The sequence below is a fragment of the Balaenoptera acutorostrata genome, chromosome 11 (assembly GCF_949987535.1).
Source record: "Balaenoptera acutorostrata chromosome 11, mBalAcu1.1, whole genome shotgun sequence".
NCBI lineage: Eukaryota > Metazoa > Chordata > Mammalia > Artiodactyla > Balaenopteridae > Balaenoptera > Balaenoptera acutorostrata.
Genome location: NC_080074.1, coordinates 63,722,028 through 63,741,379, shown reverse-complemented (window position 1 = coordinate 63,741,379; position 19,352 = coordinate 63,722,028). Strand labels below are relative to the sequence as shown.

The 19,352-nt window shown below is 40.2% G+C and overlaps 1 protein-coding gene across 5 annotated transcripts in view; it reads left to right on the top strand.

Annotated features, from left to right (window-relative positions):
* The window catches only part of SCN8A (sodium voltage-gated channel alpha subunit 8), a 188,350-nt gene that overhangs the window by 81,866 nt on the left and 87,132 nt on the right, over positions 1-19,352 (top strand). For 2 of the 5 annotated variants that reach the window (XM_057557189.1, XM_057557187.1), the window contains exons 1-3: positions 14,053-14,124; positions 14,776-14,904; positions 16,796-16,887. In XM_057557189.1, the coding sequence (XP_057413172.1) occupies positions 14,054-14,124; positions 14,776-14,904; positions 16,796-16,887 (292 nt within the window). In that variant the 5' untranslated portion in view covers position 14,053. Of the gene's footprint in view, positions 1-11,989; positions 12,109-14,034; positions 14,125-14,775; positions 14,905-16,548; positions 16,641-16,795; positions 16,888-19,352 lie in introns of those variants that run through there. The other 3 variants (XM_057557191.1, XM_057557188.1, XM_057557190.1) reach the window with 2 other exon arrangements.

Here is a 19,352-nt window from a genome sequence, read left to right as displayed (position 1 = left end):
CACTCCTCAGTGTAGTGGAATAGAGACTTGGAAGATTAGGGCTCTAAATATATAGTTCAAACAGAAGTATAAGCCTAAATGAAAATAAAAATTGCCTGTGTCCTGATGTCCTGCTTTTTAGTTCAGTATTTCTAAGCTGGGTACCAGGACACAGGTACTCTGGAAATTCAGGCCAGTTGTGCCTTTGCTGGAGCCTTTCCTGGGACACATTGGGACTATAATTGTAATTTTACTTGAGGGACCCACTGAGCAGATTAGCATTAAGAAAGGCATCAGGACTCCTTTTCAACAGGGTGTAGTCATTTTGACAGTGCAGGTCATTTATTTCTGAACAGCTTCCTAGTCTGAGGTAGAATCTGTTTAGATTTAGCATTAAGTTTTTCTATATTAAAACAGGGAAAATTTGAAAGGACATTTATTTGTTGCCTGCTGTATTGGCTGTCTAGTTACTTAGAAGCAAATGCCAAAAACTGTAGCCATTGATTAGTGGACAGCTGGCTACTGCTCTTATCACTGTTATAGCTGTTTTTCAGATCAGCTATATTTGTATTATTATTGGGTAGAAGAGTACTTCTCTGTGCATGCACACTCTGAAACCAATAGGCAGAGAGGATTTGCCCCCGTAGAAGGTAGCAGAATTAAGAATTTATAGTTAGGCAGGAAAGAGCTAAGAACTACTATAAGTCAAATTAGCTAGTTGCCTGTTTCAGAAGAGGTACATAGGTCTGGGAGAAAAAGGTATATATATATATATTAGGTTTAGCAGGCAAGAATTTAAGGCTAGAAGTCAGCTAAAAATGAGAGGGTCAGGCAATTCCAGAAGTCAAAACAGTTAGGATCTAGGGTCCAAACCCTGGGAGATCGTCATAAACCAGTGTCGATAACAGTTACAGCCAGATGGAGCCAAAGGATATTTGTTCCCAACTGCCCCCTCGTAGATTAGCTCAATCCCTGAGCCCCTAGGTGTTCATTATAACCAGAAGGTCATCAGATGCCTGCGGGTTACCTTCGCCCCAGTTGAGATGATGACCTCTCAGGGGAGGGAGAACTTGGTTGGGTGGAGAGCTGCTCTCCTGGGCCTTGTCCCACAGCAAACCAGGAGCTGGGTAATAAACCTTTCCCTAAGAGGCTTTCTGTTCTGTGATATACTCCACCCCTGCATTGAGTACTCTTCCCTGTAATGTCCTTTCATATTTACCCACCCTTTATTACTTTAATTTATACATTTTGTATGGCTAAAAACATTAATCCAGTCCTGGGGTGAGGGTGGGGAAATGCTCATGAGTTGGCTGCATGCGGTACTTTGGTAACTGTGTGCGTTTATTGTATTGTGTTTGCAGTGTGCTAGGATTTGTTTGGCATGAATATGAATGGGCTCGTACCTGGCCTTGCATGATGTTCCTGCTCCTTATTGTAGACTGAAGAGAATATCTCTTACCCTGCGTTAGCAATGGCAAAGCTCCTCCATCGTGTGCTCCAAGCCCCACATTGCTAATTAGAAATGAAAAGCCTGCGCTTTTCAGAAGGCTCATCTTATGCCGGCATGACACATTTATTAATACTCCATGCCGTAACTTGTAAAGAGCTGTTCCACCACTCCTAATGGGCATTGTGCTCACACACATTCAGTGGCTGCTGTTATAAACTGATATTTTCCCTTGGGCCATAAACCACAATTCAATTTCAATTTCCCTTTTAACTCATTTACTTCACAAAGATCTAATTTAAGACAGATTAGGTAAAATATTATTGGACTTCATGGGTGCCAAGTGACTGTTGCTTAAGAAATAGTCTCGTAAGAATCCAAAGCTTGCTGTCCTTCCCATTCCTCCTGAGCTTTAAAGGATCTGGTGTTGGAGCACGGTATTGAATAAGGGACGAATCTCCTTTTCTGGATTCTTACCAGCAGTTTAACAATGATTACTGAGATTTAAATCAGCCATGTGTATGACTTTAAAATGCTTTTGTATATATTTTTTTAAAAGTCAGCCCATCACCAGTCATCCCTATCCATTCTCTCTCCCATAGTCACTGTTCTGCTAAGAACAGGGGGTATAAGTAGGGGATATAGGGCAGGGAAAAAGCAGCCTGTGGTACAGTTCTGCCCCATGCTGCCCCCTGCCCACATAAGTATAGTTGTCAGGATAGTATTAAGCACTGTTGACCATGGACTTGACAGAGTTTCAGTTGAAGGAGCAAAATAAATAACTCAGGAGAGTTCTACCAAGATGTAATGTGAAGGAATGAATAATAGTAGGTTTTCTCCTCAAAAGTATGGTTTGCTGCTTTGTTGCACTTAATATTGGATGCTTCTGTGTATTTTGTAAATTGTAGACTCACAGATGTCAGAGCTGGAAAGGACCTGGGCACGCCCATCAGGCAGCCCCCTCTCTCATGTTAGAGATGAGGAAAATGAGATCCAGAGAGCTGCAGGGGCTCCCCCAGGCCATACAGCCAGGTAGAGGCAGGTGAAGAAGGACAACCTATGTGTTTTAATACCTGACAGATGATGTGGCAGTTCTCAAATCCTGATGAGCACAGATTCCTCTGCAGCTTGTTTATCAGAACCTCTGAGGTGGGACTTGTGAATCTGCTTTTTTTTTTTTTTTTTAAAAAAAGCTAATCAGGGGCTTCCCTGGTGGCGCAGTGGTTGAGAATCTGCCTGCTAATGCAGGGGACACGAGTTCGAGCCCTGGTCTGGGAAGATCCCACATGCCGCGGAGCAGCTGGGCCCGTGAGCCACAATTACTGAGCCTGCGTGTCTGGAGCCTGTGCTCCGCAACAAGAGAGGCCGCGATAGTGAGAGGCCCGCGCACAGCGATGAAGAGTGGCTCCCACTCGCCACAACTAGAGAAAGCCCTCGCACAGAAACGAAGACCCAACATAGCCATAAATAAATATAAATAAATAAATAAATTAAAAAAAAAAAAAAAAAAAAAAAGCTGATCAGATCATTCGTAAGCAACCAGTCTGGTTTAGGTCAGAACTGGTGTTAGTATATAACAGGGATTAGCCAACCTTGACCCCTGGCCTAGATCAGCTCTGCCATTTGCTTTTGTACAGCCCATGAGTTAAGAAGGGTTTTCGCGGGAACTCCCTGGCGGTCCAGTGGTTAGGACTCCGCGCTTCCACTGCAGGGGTCACAGGTTCCATCCCTGGTTGGGGAACTAAGATCCCACAAGCCTCATGGTGTGGCTAAAAAAAAAAAGAAGAAGGGTTTTCACATTTTTAAATGGTTGGGGAAAAGTCAAGAGCATAATAATATTTTGTGATATGTGAAAATTTTATGAAATTAAAATTTCTTGTCTGTAAATAAAGTTTTATTTGAACACAGCCACTCTTATTTGTTGATGTATTGTCTGTGGTTACTTTTGCAACTACAATGGCAGGTTGTTGCGACAGGGAATGTATGGCCCATAGAACCTATAATATTTGCTATCTGACCCTTTACAAAAAAGGTTTGCTGACCCCTGATATATATTATTCTATCTCTCAGATAAGCACTGCAAGCCCCAGTGTTAAAAGGAGATTCCTAAGCTTTGAGAACTTGTGTTGGTCCAAACAGCATCTTGCTTTATGCAAAAGATGAACTTTGAAAAACTGCATATGAATTAAGCGTATGTAAATCTAATTATTTTAACAATAAAGTATGTTTTATTGTAATACAACTTGCTGCTTGAAGTATGGAGGATTCACCTTCATTTCCGGAGGTTTAGTGTAAGCTAGATGTTTATTTCTCTTTGAATAGAAAAAATATCTCCTGTTTTTATACTTGATAAAGATAGAGGATGTAAATATTTAGAAAGGAGTGATGATAAACTATTCTGAATGCAGTATTCAGTATCCAAATTAATTATGAAATTTCTACTTCACACATAAAATGTCCATAAGGAAGCCTTTATACCTACAAAACCATCGTTTTAGAATTCACTAAAAAGACCTAGATTCCCTCAGGATCATCAATCTCTTTCTTGCCAACTCAGCACTGTACTCATTCAGAATCCTAGCTACCGCCTAGTTTTTCTTCAACCAAGGCCTAACAACTTTAGTTTCCTAACGTCTTCCTTTTCCTTTTCCTCTTCTCCTTTTCCCTCACATCAGACATACAAGCATTTGTTCAGTCACCAAGCAACAGGCATTTATCGAGCATCTGCTCTATGCCAGGTGCTGTGCAGGCTCTGATTCTGAGATAGGAAACACCCTCAGTGGTTCCTCTAGACCTATCTTTCCATCATGACCAAACTAAAAGATGAGAAATTGGGAAGGTGCAGAGTTTGTTAACTTTTAAAAACCCTGTTGCCTATCTTCTTCTAAGGCAGGTGGGTGATTTTGTAAAGGCCCAGCCTGGTGGTTTTAGATCCTGGGACACGGGCCAGTGCTTCTTTCGTTGTCGCTGAGGCTTTTATGCAGTGTACCCCAGGGGCTCAAATTTCTCATTCACCGGAGACTCCATCCCCCACACCAGGTTCATTCTCTGCCATATTCCCATTGAACTGCCTCTCAATCTGGCACAATAGAAGCTGTAAAGAGGCTCTAAACTTGGAATAATATGTTGCTCCTTGCTGCCTGACCTTTGATAGGTGGTGTCCCTCTCCTGAGCTTTTGTGAAATGCATAGAGGATAATAATCCCTCCTTCACACATACTTCATGGGAATATTATGAGGTTGAATGAGGAGGTTATTTAAAAGGCTTGGCATTTTCAGAGAGGGGGTTGCTATAGAAACACAGAGGAGTACAAGGACTTCAGAGAGGGGGTTTTGGGAAAGTGCGGGGCTCATTGTTTCTTTGGGAAGCCAAAATATGGAAGAGCCGTAGCTCAGCCCTTGACCTCTTTCAGCCTAACCCCAAGTCTACTACTTCCTCTTGCTTTTAGGATTAGTCTTTCCCTGCAGCGTACCCCACTGGAACCAGTCCCTTCTAGTACAGGAAGAATATTATTGCAGTGCATTCTCACACTGGGGATGGTGCATTGAGCATTTCCAGAAAGTATATGGCTCAATACCAGCACTGCTTTTCTACTGTGGAGAGACTGGTGTGACTCTGCCAGATTAGGAAAGGAAAGAGCAGAAGATGAGAGGACAGGAACTTTGAAAAATCTGCCAGCAACCGTTTATTGGGAGTGCTTGGGTTGAGCATTATATTGGAGCTGTGGGAGGAAGTATGAGTGAGGTTGGTTCCTGCTCTCCAAGAGCTTGAAACCTAGTTCTAGGAGTAGGTGGGGAGGGTGGAGGGGAGGGTACAAAAAGAGCTGGGAGAATAATGAAAGACACAAACTCTGAGTGTAGAAAAGGGGGAGCTCAGAGTAACTGGAAATATACCACAAAAAAGTGGGACCTCAGTACCAAAATCAAAATATCGCTGACCTCTGTGGGAAGGAGAGTGTATTTGGAAAGGAGTGCAGAAAGGAGCAGTATTGGTAAGGCATTATTTCCTAGGCTAACTGATGGGTGCATAAATGTTTGTGGTATCATTCTTTAGACCTTTTTATATGTCTTATACCTCTTACATGGTTCATTTTTGTGTGTGTTTTTGTGGTGTTTCGTTTTCATTGAGATACAGTTCACAAGCTAGAAAATCCCCCATTTTAAAGTGTACAATTCATTGGCTTTTTGTTGACAAGGTTTGCAGGCATTACCACTATCTAGTTTCGGAACATTTTCATCACCCTAAAGAGACCCGTTTGCAGCGAGTTCCTAATCCCCTCTCCATCCAGCCCTAGGCAGCCACTAACCAACTTTCCATCAAGATTTGCCTATTCTGGGGCTTCCCTGGTGGCGCAGTGGTTGAGAATCTGCCTGCTAATGCAGGAGACACGGGTTCGAGCCCTGGTCTGGGAAGATCCCACATGCCACGGAGCAGCTGGGCCTGTGAGCCACAGCTGCTGAGCCTGCGCGTCTGGAGCCTGTGCCCCGCAACGGGAGGGGCCGCGATAGAGAAAGGCCCGCGCACCGCGATGAAGAGCGGTCCCCGCACCGCGATGAAGAGTGGCCCCCACTTGCCGTAACCAGAGAAAGCCCTCGCACGAACCGAAGACCCAACACAGCCAAAAATAAATAAATAAATAAATAAAGTAGCTATAAAAGTAAAGAGAAAGAGACAAAAGTGTTTCACCACTGGGCCATTGGTTAAAAAAAAAAAAAAAAAAAAAAAGATTTGCCTATTCTGGACATTTCATGTGAACGAAATCGTACAATATGTGGCCTTTTGTGTCTGAACTCTTTTCAAGATTTTGCAAGGCCATGTTGTAGCATGTATAAACACTTAACTTCTCTTTCTTTTTTTCTTGGCCCAGATGTCCTTATTTTCCAAAAAGCTCCTTAAATCTGTCTGAAGTTCAGAATGGGTTGGGAACCACTTTTAGCTATTACTATTCTTAATTCTGTTATTTGGCTTGGAATAAAACTGATTTTTAAAAGTGTATCAATAACACCTTACTGGGCACTTTTCAGGTAATCATGTACAGTTGACCCTTGAACGATGCAGGGGTTAAGGCCATGGACCCTCAGCATAATCGAAAATCTACGTATAGTTTATAGCCAGCCCTCCAAACATGCAGTGTCCCCCACACCTGCGGTCCCTTAGTGTCTGCGGTTCCTCTGTACCTGTGCTTCTGCAGCCGACTGTGGATCGGGTAGTACTGTAGGATTTACTATTGAAAAAAATCCACGTACAGGTGGACCTGAGCAGTTCAAACCCATGTTGTTCAAGGCTCAATATATTTTTATTGTGGTAAACTATACATAACACAAAATTTACCATTTTAACCATTTTTAAGTGCACAATTCAGTGGTATTAAATACATCCACCATGTTGTACAACCATCGCCACTATCCATTTCCACAAATTTTTTTATCATCCCAAACAGAAACTTTGCCCATTAAACAATAACTCTCCATCCCTCCTGCCTGAGGCCCCTCATAAACTCTATTCTACTTTCTGTCTCTATGAATTTGCTAATTCTAGATACCTCAGATAAGTGGAATCACATAACATTCGTCCTTTTGTGTCTGGCTTATTTCACTTAGCATAATGTCTTCCAGGTTCATCTATGTTGTAGCATATGTCAGAATTTCAATCCTTTTAAGACTGGAGAGTATCCTGTTATATGGATATGTGCCACATTTTGTTTACCTGTTTGTCAGTTGATGGGTTGTTTCCACTTTTGCAGTATTTTGAATAATGCTTTTATGAACATCCATGTATACATTTTTGTGTGAACCTGTTTTTAGTTCTCCTGGATATATAGCTAGGAGTGGAATCGCTGGGTCATGTGGTAACTCATTGTTTAACTTTTGAGGAACTGCCAACTGTTTTCCAAAGTGGGTTAACAATTTTACATTCCTGCCAGTAATAGAGTTCCAGTTTCTTTATGTTCTTACCAGCATTTGTTATTTTCCTTGTTCTTTTTTTTAATTATTACCATCCTAGTGGATGTAAAGAGGTATCTCATTGTGGTTTTATTTGCATTTCCCTAATGACTAATAATGTTGAATATCTTTTCATGTGCTTATTGGCTGTTTGTATATCTGCTTTGTAGAAATGTCTATTCAAATCCTTACCCATTTTTAACTTGGATTATTTGTCTTTTTACTGTTGAGTTGTAGCTGTTTTTTTTTTTTTTTTAATCTATTCTCGCTGCTAAACCCTTATTAGATACATGATTTGCAAATATTTTCACCCATCCTTTGGGTTGTCTTTTCACTTTCTTAATAGTGTCATTTGCTGCACAGAAGTTTTGAATTTTGATGAAGTCCAGTTTATCTATTTTTTCCTTGGTTGCTTGTGCTTTAGGTGTCACATCTATGACACCATTGCCTAATCCAAAGGTATAAAGATTTACACCTATGTTTTCTTCAATGAGTTTTATAGTTTTAGCCTTTACATTTAGGTCTTTGATCCATTTTGAGTTAATTTTCATATCGGGTGTGAGATAGAGGTTCAGATTCATTCTTTTGCATGTGGTTATCAAGTTGTCCCAGCACTATTTATTGAAGACTGCTCTTTCCCCTTTAAATTGTCTTGTCACCCTTGTCGAAAATCAATTGACTATAGATGTATGGGTTTATTTCTGGACTCTCAATTCTATCCTACTGATGTGTTTGGCTATCCTTATGTTAGTACCACAGTTTTGATTATTATAGCTTTGTGGTAAGCTTTGAAATGGAGAAGTGAGTCTTCAACTTTGTCCTTATTTTTCAAGATTGTTTTGGCTATTTTGGTTCCCTTAAATTTCTATACAGATTTTAGGATCAGCTTGTTAATTTCTGCCCAAAAAGGCAGTTGAAATTTTGATAGAGATTGCATTGAACCATAACAATATTAAGTCTTGCAACCCATGAGTGCAAGATGTCCTTCCATTTATTTACGTTTTTTTTCAATTTCTTTTAATGATGTTTTACAGTTTTCAGTGTATAAGTCTTATACTTCTTTTGTTAAATTTATTCCTAGGTGTTTTATTCTTTTGGATGCTCTTGTAAATGGAGTTGTTTTCTTTCTTTTTTTTTCTTTTTATAATTTTTAAAACATTTATTTATTTAATTTATTTTTGACTGTGTTGGGTCTTCGTTGCTGAGCGCGGGCTTTCTCTAGTTGCGGCGAGTGGGGGCTACTCTTCGTGGCAGTACACGGGCTTCTCATTGCAGTAGCTTCTCCTGTTGCAGAGCACAGGCTCCAGGCGAGCAAGCTTCAGTAGTTGTGGTGTGTGGGCTCAGTAGTTGTGGTTCACAGGCTCAGTAGTTGTGGCTCGCGGGCTCTAGAGTGCAGGCTCAGTAGTTGTGGCACACGGGCTTAGTTGCTTTGCAGCATGTGGGATCTTCCTGGACCAGGGCTCGAACCCGTGTCCCCTGCATTGGCAGGTGGATTCTTAACCACTGAGCCACCACGGAAGCCCCATAGCGTTGTTTTCTTAATTTCATTTTCAGATTGTTTATTGCTAGTATATGGAAATACAACTGATTTTTATATGTTGGTCTTGTGTCTTGGAACCTTGCTGAACTTGTTTATGAGCTCTAATAGTTTTGTGTGTATGTATTCCTTAGGGTTTTCCACGTACGAGATCATTTCATCTGCAAATAGAAATAGTTTTACTTGCTTAATTGGCTTGTCTAGAACATCCAGTACAGTGTTGAATGGAAGTGGTGAGAGTGGAATCCTTGTTCCTCGTTTTAGGGAGAAAGCTTTTAGTCTTTTAACATTAAAAATGATGTTAGCTGTGGATTTTTCATAGATGCCCTTTATCAGGTTAAGGAAGTTCCCTTCTATTTCTAGTTTGTTGAATGTTTTTATTATGAAAGAGTATTGGATTTTGTCAAATGTTTTTTCTGCATCTATTGAGATGATCATGCAGTAATTATGCTTTATTTTATTAATATGTTGTATTACATTGATTGATTTTCATATGTTAAATCATCTTTGCATTTCTGGGATAAATCTCACTTGGTCGTGGTGTATAATCCTTATTTTATATGCTACCAGATACTGTTGGCTGGTATTTTGTTGAGGCTTTTTGTATCTATATTCATAAGGGATATTAGTCTATAGTTTTCTTTTCTTGTAATGTCTTTGTATGGTTTTGTATCAAGGCAATACTGACCTTGCAGAATGAGTTGGGAAGTGTGCCCTTTTCTTCTATTCTTTGGAAGAATTTGTGAAGGATTGGTGTTAATTCCTCTTTAAACATTTGGTAGCATTCATTAGAGAAGCCATCTAGTCCTGGGCTTTTCTTTGTGAGGGTTCTTTTTTTTTTTTTTAACTTTTGGGTTTATTTATTTATTTATTTATTTATGGCTGTGTTGGGTCTTCATTTCTGTGTGAGGGCTTTCTCTAGTTGCGACAAGTGGGGGCCACTCTTCATCGCGGTGCGCGGGCCTCTCATTATCGCGGCCTCTCTTGTTGCGGAGCACAGGCTCCAGACGCGCAGGCTCAGTAATTGTGGCTCACGGGCCTAGTTGCTCCGTGGCATGTGGGATCTTCCCAGACCAGGGCTCGAACCCGTGTCCCCTGCATTGGCAGGCAGACTCTCAACCACTGTGCCACCAGGGAAGCCCCTGGGTTCATTTTTTTAATGCAAGGTGCAGAATAGTGTTTATGGTAGAATCCCATTTGAGAGAGAGAGAGAAGGAGAGTCTTTTTAAGGCTATATTTATGTTATATTAACACAGAAAAGTTTTGAAAAGATATACAAGCAGCAAAGTTTATCGTTGGGTAATGAGATGGAACTTGTCTTCTCTTCCTTTTTTTATGATTATGAACATGTATTGCTTTAAATTAAAAAACAAAACAAAAACAAAAACCTACTTAAAATGGCTAGCATTTGACCATTTGCTTTTTTCACCTGCACGGTGAGATGCTATGGCTGTGTACTTGCCACTGACCTTGTGTCCTTAGGAACTCAGTCTAGTAGGCCCCTACATCTCTCTCCAGCTTCACAGTCTGCTGCTTCCCCTCTCTATTTTATCCTCCATCAACACTGAATTACTTATCAATTCCCTGAGAGCACCCACAGTTCTGTGCTACTGTGCCTTTGTAATCCTATGCTGGTCCCTTTCCTTGCCAACCCTTCCTCCTTTATCTGCCCAATTAATCTCTCTTAATCTCCGCTTATCCTTTAAAACCCCTTCCAAATGTTTGGTTACCTGCCTTTGTGAACACCTCCCAGCCCACTCTCTTCCCTTGCATTTCCCACCCAAGGGGGGAAAATCTCTCTCTCCTGCTGCCTCATACATTACGCATACTTTTGTTGCTGAACTCTGTATTTACCCTGCATCATAATTACTAGTTCACATATATGTCTTCCCTAAAAGTGCAATTGTATTCAATCTTGTATCCAAGGAGCTTAGCACAATGCTTGGCACAAAACATGCTCAGAAAGATTTTAATTGAATTGAATTCATGCGACAGGAAAAGGCATTCTGGGTAGGATGAGCAATGAGAGCCAAGACCAAAGTTTAAATTACTATAACCTGTACTGGTTTGGCAAGACAGGAGGATTCATGCCAGGAATGTAGTTGAATGATTTTGGCAAGGCTGATAATGGAGGCTCTTAAAAGCCAGACAGAGTAGACTTGGTAGGTAAATACTGGTGGAATGAAGAACCCTCCTCACCTCCTTCGAGTTTTTGCTCAAATCTCTCTTCTCGGTAGGCTTACCCTGACTACCTGAGAGGGATAGGCACGGAGTTTGGGGTTGATAGATGCAAACTATTACATTTAGAATGGATAAACAATAGGGTCCTATTGTGTAGCACAGGGAACTATATCCAATCTCGTGGGATAAACCATAATAGAAAAGACTATTTAAAAAAAAAAGAATGTGTATATGTGTATAACTGAGTCACCTTGCTGTACAGCACAACATTGTAAATCTACTATACTTCAAAAAAAAAACCCAAACCTGTCATCTCTCCATTCACCCCATCCCCTGACCCCTGTACTCTAGAGCTGCCTTTTCCTGATCCTCTTCCTTTTTCCATAGCACTTATCACATTCGGTGTAATTTACTTACTCATTATGTTTTTTATTTATTATCTGTCTCCCCCCTTAGAATATAAGCTCCTCACACTAGGGTGGCCTTGTTTACTGATACTTCCCAAGCACCTAGATCGGTGCCTGGCATATAGTAGGCACTGAGTTAATATTTGTTGAGTGAATGAATCCTAAATTAATAAACTTAAGTATCTTGTCCAGAGCTGGCATAAAATAGTTTACGTATAATTCAAATGTCTTGTTTCTGAAAGGAAAGTTTATTCTGTAAAACTGCTAAAATAGTGTCATCTATTTGTAATGTAATCTGGGGCAGGGCGGGGGGAGGGAGGTGAGGGAAAGAGGTTTCTCTTGTCTTAATATTGCCTGAAGGTTTCTTGCCCTAGACACCAAACTGGGAAGTAAAACTTACAAGTACATTTGAGTTTATTTCTTGCCTAGAAAAATGTTGTTTCATGTGATGATTAATTCCCATGCTTTAATAATTTCTCTCTCTCTTTTTCCACAGACCTTTGTAGTATTAAACAGAGGGAAAACTCTCTTCAGATTTAGTGCCACGCCTGCCTTGTACATTTTAAGTCCTTTTAACCTGATAAGAAGAATAGCTATTAAAATTTTGATACATTCATATCCTTTTCTGCAAATGTGGAGTGAGTGCAGCAGTTGCATGGTCGCTGGTGTGTGTTTCTGAATGTGGACAACTTAATTGTATAGTAAGTATTTTACCAATAGTGTAGGTGACTGTCCCACCAGTTAGAAGTTCGAAGAGTGACTTCTGCTGAATCCTGAGCTGAGCTTCAGCAAATCCTTTTTTCTTAGGATGATGTCATGGGAGTCTGGAATTCTGTGGATATCATTAAGAGCGACAAATTAAGATGGTAACCTTTTACTGAAGTCTTACTTTTTAAAGCACTCAGACTTCAAGAGTTAGATTATTCAGCTTTTTATATATTAAAGTCCATATTAGAATTTTTGAAAAGCTACTTCCTGAGTTACAGATAATTGAATGAGTGTTTTAAAGATCTGCCTTGAATATTTTTGATTTCTTGAACAGTGAGCTTAGAAAGTATCTAAGATAGTTTCTCAGATTAAATGGCCTCCTTGGTACAGAGGTTTAGATCTAGATTGCAGGATTGTTATGAATCTGTTTTGGTATTCTTGCTCCCCTTAAACAGAAAATGCCAATTCATTCATGTGGCTTGACTTTTATGTCTTATTAATATAGGAGAGTATATGACAGATGAAAAATTGTGTGATGGGGTTAGCAACTTTGCATAGTGACTTTAAACTTTCATGGTTGGTCTTCAATTTGACAGTACTTAGTCCCATGCTTCAGAGTTTTTGTACCCTCCAATTAGGATGAGGAAACCAGCAGTTGCTACTGTGTAAATAGGTTTGCTAAGCTTTTGCACATTTTATTAACAGTAAGAACTTAGCAACCCGGTCTGGAATCTTTGATTTACAAGCAACATAGATCTGAAATCTAAAGGTTTATAAGTAAATAAATAATTCACAGTGGACTTCTTCCCTTTTTGTTGGATCAGAAGATGGTGTTTTTTCTCTTCTAGCCAGAACATGTTATTATTCCCTGAAGAAAAATACAGCTGTAGTGAAGAAAAAAATCCAGCTGTAAGAAGTAGTTTTTCTTTTTAAAACTCCACTAATAGAATGAAGATAGTGAATGCCATTAGCAAGAGAGAGTGAATTAGCAACAAATGAGATATGGCTTCTGTGCTTGTTAAAGTGACAGTTTGAGTTTGAGTAACTCATATTGACCTAAAGCAGTTTAATTTTTCTCAGTAGACAAGAACAGGAAGGGCTGAGAAAGATCCTGGATGGAATTAAAATGGCAACAAAATGATTTGCTACCCATAAACATTCCCAGGCACTTTCAGAATGATCAGATGAATTTGCTTCGTTACCTAATTCTTAGGAGTACGGTGGTACAGATGTCCTTAAAATCCTTACCCCATGTACCATAACTGGTTTCCCAGATTGGACAAATTCAGCATACATTGACTGTTGCCTTGCACCACAAGAACAATCAGACCTTTGGAAGACTATTAAAAAGAAAAAATCATTAATGACATGCACATTTCCAAATAATGGGTAATGCAAGATAATTAACAATAAATGACTACTGAATAATATAGATTAGATTTAATTTATTTTCTCATCTGATGACTTTGGCATCTGGTAGACTACAAGATTTCTGGTTATTAGGCAAAGAGGTATTTAGAGGCATAAGTGGTAAGAGGGAGAAATGTTTATCCAAAAGGAGTAGAACAGTGACAGTGCTTTTGAAAGAAAGAGAGTGGCCATCCTGCTGTGTCCACTCACATTCTCTGGCCAGGTGTGGATACACATGGTGGCACTCTGTGTTCATGGTGATGACCACAGTTTTCATTATCACCTCGCCTTTTCCTCCTCTCTGTGCTTTGTCTCCTTTCAGGTTACTGATTTAATTCCTGTGATACCCAATGCGATATGTGTTTGCTTCCTGAGGATAAAAACTGGCCAGATTTTGTATATTCTCCCTTGACTTTTTTCTACAGTATTTAGCATGATCATTATGTGCACTATTTTGACCAACTGTGTATTCATGACTTTTAGTAACCCTCCTGACTGGTCGAAGAATGTGGAGTAAGTAGCTCATTTATTTATTTTCCTGCCAGCTTGTTTTAAATATTTTTAGTCACTGAATCATGCACTGCACAGCTTATGCATCAAGGAAGAAAATTATTGCCCATTTTTCATGTCACAAGGATGTGTGAGGATACATGTGGAATTTAAGAAATATCCTTAGAAGTCAACTCTAGAAAGAGAAAGTATGCCCTGGAAGTTACTACTTATCACCTCTGGCCTTTCCTATGTTAGCCAATGCTTTGACTTGCTGCCCCATCACCATCTTGTACCCTCAGTTCCTGATGATACTACCTTCTTCTCCAACATTAGCTTTCCCTTTCTTTTTGACTTGTCTCAAGTTAAAATTAGCTGTGGGGCCTCCATGCCTGGTTCAAATGATCATGTGCTAGATGGCAATACAGAGTTTTTTCTTTGCAATACCCGTCAGGGCCCAGTGCAACTTTCCAGAGTTCTTGGTTTGTGCATTTCAGTGATTTTCATTTGAAGCATCCCTTTCTCTTCCTCACTTCCTTTCTGCTGCATTGGCTGTGTTCTTTCTATTTTGTCTCTGTTAGTTGAAGCCACCCGTCGGCAAGTGTTATCTTAAAAGATTCATTTAAAGTTTCTGTCTGTTCAGAAATTACCTCAAGATATCCATTTCTTTGACAGGTACACGTTCACAGGGATTTATACATTTGAATCACTAGTGAAAATCATTGCAAGAGGTTTCTGCATAGATGGCTTTACCTTTTTACGGGATCCGTGGAACTGGTTAGATTTCAGTGTCATCATGATGGCGTAAGTTCTCTGCTTACTTTTTTGGTGTTCTGGGTGTGATTATGTGTGTGTGGTTGTACTCTTGGGTGTGTTTGTATGACAGTTTGTAAGTGTGAGTTTGTGGGCTTAGTTGTATGAGGAATTAATGGATAACCATGTAAGGTGGTATGGACTTATGCCTATGATTCTTGCTTATGAGGGCCTCTTGTGGTTCAGGAAGTGACAGCGTGTATATATGGGAGATGGTGAGCAGAGGCTTTACAGCTGGGAGAGAAAGAGGAAGTGATTTCCCATTGACACTCCCTCATATTTTATTTTCCCCTACAACATTGACCAGGGGTCACACAATTATCACTAGGCGGCCTCGGTGAAGACCTCAGATTTTTTAGGTGTAAACCTTAGGCTGGAACTCAGTGTCCTGGGTATGTTATATCACATGTAATTTCATGAGGCTATCCACATGTTGCAGAATTCAGAGCATATTTTAGAGTCAAAACATGAGCCAAGTATCCAATCTGGTCACTTCGTAAAGAATTACTGACCAGAGCTTCAAACTATTATTAGTAGGGAGCAGTGTAACACCACATTGGTATGCTAGGGTAATTTGTGTTGTTTTAACAATGAAAATGTATCTCTTTGGGAAGTTTAGCTGGTGATAGAAGAGTTATAGCAGACTTTATTTTTATTTTCAGGTTGGGAAAGCACTTTGTGGTTTGGTAGGGGGTAAGTGTGTTGTATAGATTGTGTGTGTGTTTATGTGTGTGCACACAGACGTGTAAGAAATTGAGTGCATTTGTGTATGTATGGGTCTGAACATCAGATAGAAAAATGTATGTCAGCTATAAAGTGTGAATGAATGATATGCATTGAATATTTGAAACTGGAACTTTGACTTTCTGTTATATTAAGACAATTTCTAGCTTTCCAGCATTATGAATACACATTGGTGTTCATTTAAAATTTAAGTGTCCTTGCTAGGCACAGAGCTGGTGAGCACTTAACACAATATTGGCACTTAACACAGTGCCACAGTGCCACATTGGCACTTAAATGAGCACTTAACACAATATTGGCTCTGATCCCATGATCTAGATTTTTCCTGAGCCCTGTTTTTGTATGTCATGGGCTAAAACTTCATCTGTAGGCATGACTGCAAAGATATGCATACAACTCTTAGATAAATAATTTATCTAAGAGTTTTTAGGCAGAGATTTTAGGCATTTTTGCCATTGTCAACTAGGGAGTTATTTTAATGTAGATTTGTTTTTATGAGACTGCTGTTGCAGAAATTTGTCTCCTTTTCCTAAGAAATTGTTCATAAAACTTGGAGACATAAGCCTTTGAATACCTCCTGGCCTTCCTTTTTACTAAAAAAAAGTGAATGGACTAAGTAGTCATTCTGATTGGGATCTGCACATCACAATGCTGAGGAAGAAAGAAAGCCCTAGGAACCTTCTGGTGGTATCACTTCTTTCAAATACACTTTTGAATTCTCCTTGCCCAATTGAAAAAAAAATGTGTTCCTTAAATGTTTATATTTTGAAACTTTTCTTTTTCAAGGAAATAAATGAAATCATAGCTTGTATATAAGACCCTTTCTTACCCCCATTCTCAAACCCTCGCCCAGTGGTACCATTACAAGTTAACTTTGGTTTGATTCTGCAGGTATATAACAGAGTTTGTAAACCTAGGCAATGTTTCAGCTCTACGCACTTTCAGGGTACTGAGGGCTTTGAAAACTATTTCGGTAATCCCAGGTAAGATGGCCCGGGGTTGGTGTTAGGTGTTGGGTTAGGGCCCTGACGTGACGTATTGTACTTTTTGTTTTGTTGTGGTTTTGTTTTTTTCTTTGTTGTTTGTGTTTGTGTCCGTGTTTGTCATTTGTGTCTGTGCGTGACCTCCCTTACTACAGATATGTGACAGAGTTTGTGGACCTGGGCAATGTCTCAGCGCTGAGAACATTCAGGGTTCTGCGAGCTTTGAAAACTATCTCTGTAATTCCAGGTGAGAAAATTTAAACACAAGACTGACTTTGCCTCATCTCCTCTTTCTCCTCCATTCATTTTGTCCACCACATTCTGAAGCGGCATCAGCACAGCTGATATGGCCTTGCATTCCGCATGTTTTTCCTGGGAGACGTTCTCTGGAATGGCTCTTTGGTCCTTAGGCAGTATCTCTGACAGTGCTTGCTAGGCATGCAGCCCCCATTCCATCCATGCTTTGAAAAAGCACGTGCTTAAGAATCACTTGGATCTTACAATATCTGAAAGAATTGTCATGGAGCTAGCTGTCTCTTTGAATATAAATCATTTGCTTCCTATCCTCATGGAATTACAGTAATTTTAACATTCACCATCATTCCATTGCTTATGATTTCTAGGCTTCCTATAGCATGGTTTGCTGATGGGATGTTATTCGAAGAATTGTACTTTTATTGTTACTGTGTTAATGGAATTATTTAATCACAGAAGAGACCTTACCCAGTTAACTAGTCCAGTGTTCCAGACAAATTTAAGAGCCTGAACTTTAATAATCTCTGTCTATCACATTCTGTTGCTGTCTGTTTCACTAGAATAAGAACCAGTAGACATCTACTACATATATATTCAGAGACCATTCTCAAACATAAATCCCAGTGAAAGCTTATGCAGGTGCTGTTAAAAAAAAAAAGTCAAAGGTAAGATAAGATATGTCTAAACATGTGGGCAAACAAAAAAGTACAGAAACTTCATAAGAAAAAAAAAAAAAAGGAATCCGTGGGTGGTTGAGAGGTAGTTGATTGACAGTCTCTCTAAAATTTTTGCCTTTCTTTTTCTTGGTTCTGGTTGAGCTAGCTCAGTGGTTCCTAACCTTTTGAAGGTTTTGGATCCTTTTGAGAATCAGATGAAAGGTCACAGGCACCACCCCCCCACACCAAAGCCCATCTGTGGCCCCCAGGTTGAGATCCATTAATTTAATTCAAATCCTTTCTACCAGGTAATAACTATTTTTCTAAAGACCAGTCTTGAAATCTGGAAGGAAAGATATAGTTAGTCTGCTAACTAAAATATTGTTGGCAGAAATGTGGCAGAAGTCAAGACTACGTTGTTGCTGGTTCGACTTTGGTTATGTTCAGGAGTTTTCAGAGAAGACTCCCGAGAGGCCAGGCTTTCCACTGCAGTTTTGTAGAAACAGGGACACGAAGAACAGAGACATCCTATTCCTGGCATCACGTGGCTCTTCTCCTTGTGGCTGAACCAAAAATAATTCCTCTTTTCCCCTTTTCAACACGTTATCTAGATATCAGATGCAGAGAGAGGGAAGCACAGAGGTAGAATCCCAGAGAGGGAAGACTTAGAATGTAGCTTACTGAGAACCTCAGGAAGGTAAACCTCAAGTTTCTCCATTTACAGATTTGGGCTATGAAGCGGGCCAGTAAATTATGGCCCTATTAAAAATGAATTCCGAGCTTCCCTGGTGGCGCAGTGGTTAAGAATCCACCTGCCAATGCATGGGACGTGGGTTTGAGCCCTGGTCTGGGAAGATCCCACATGCCGCGGAGCAACTAAGCCCATGCGCCGCAAGTACTGAGCCTGCGCTCTAGACCCCACAAGCCACAACTACTGAGCCCATGTGCCACAACTACTGAAGCCTGCACGCCTAGAGCCCGTGCTCCGCAACAAGAGAAGCCACCGCAATGAGAAGCCCGCGCACCGCAACAAAGAGGAGCCCCAGCTCGCCGCAACTAGAGAAAGCCTCACGCAGCAACAAAGACCCAACACAGCCAAAAATAAATAAATAAATGAATAAACGAATAAATAAATAAATAAATAAATTTATTTATTTATTAAAAAAAAATGAATTCCTTGGGACTTCCCTGGTGGTCCAGTGGCTAAGACTCGGTGCTCCCAGTGCAGGGGGCCTGGGTTTGATCCCTGGGAACTAGATCCCACATGCCACAACTAAGAGTTTGCATGCCACAACTAAAAGATCCCGTGTGCCGCAACTAAGACCCAGTGCAGCCAAATAAATAAACATTTTTTAAAAATGAATTCCTTTATTTTTAACAATGGTAGCTTACTCCTTATCAACCAGAGGCTGAGTGTCAGTTGGAGTATATTCTCCTTGGCAAAAAACTATAACCCTGACTTATCAAGGTTTAGTTCCTAGCCATTTCAAATCCATTTGACAGACAATTCAGCTCATTCTCTAGGCAGCTTCATGAAGCTTGTTGATGGCAGCCTAACCCTTAGGCAGGCCTTGTCTTATTTTCTTTTTAAGACATCTGTACCACCAAATCTTTACTTTCATTTTTCCTTTGGTCTCTTTCCTCCTCTGGCCTCTTTTAAATATGATCCCATGTTTTCTGCTCACTTCCCCCAGCGTACTCTGCAAGGCATCTGTCTCTTTATGTTCTTGTGATCTCAAAACTTCTCTTCCAGAATTAAATTGGAAAGCTGCGTTCTGCTCACTAACTAGGGCAGCAGATG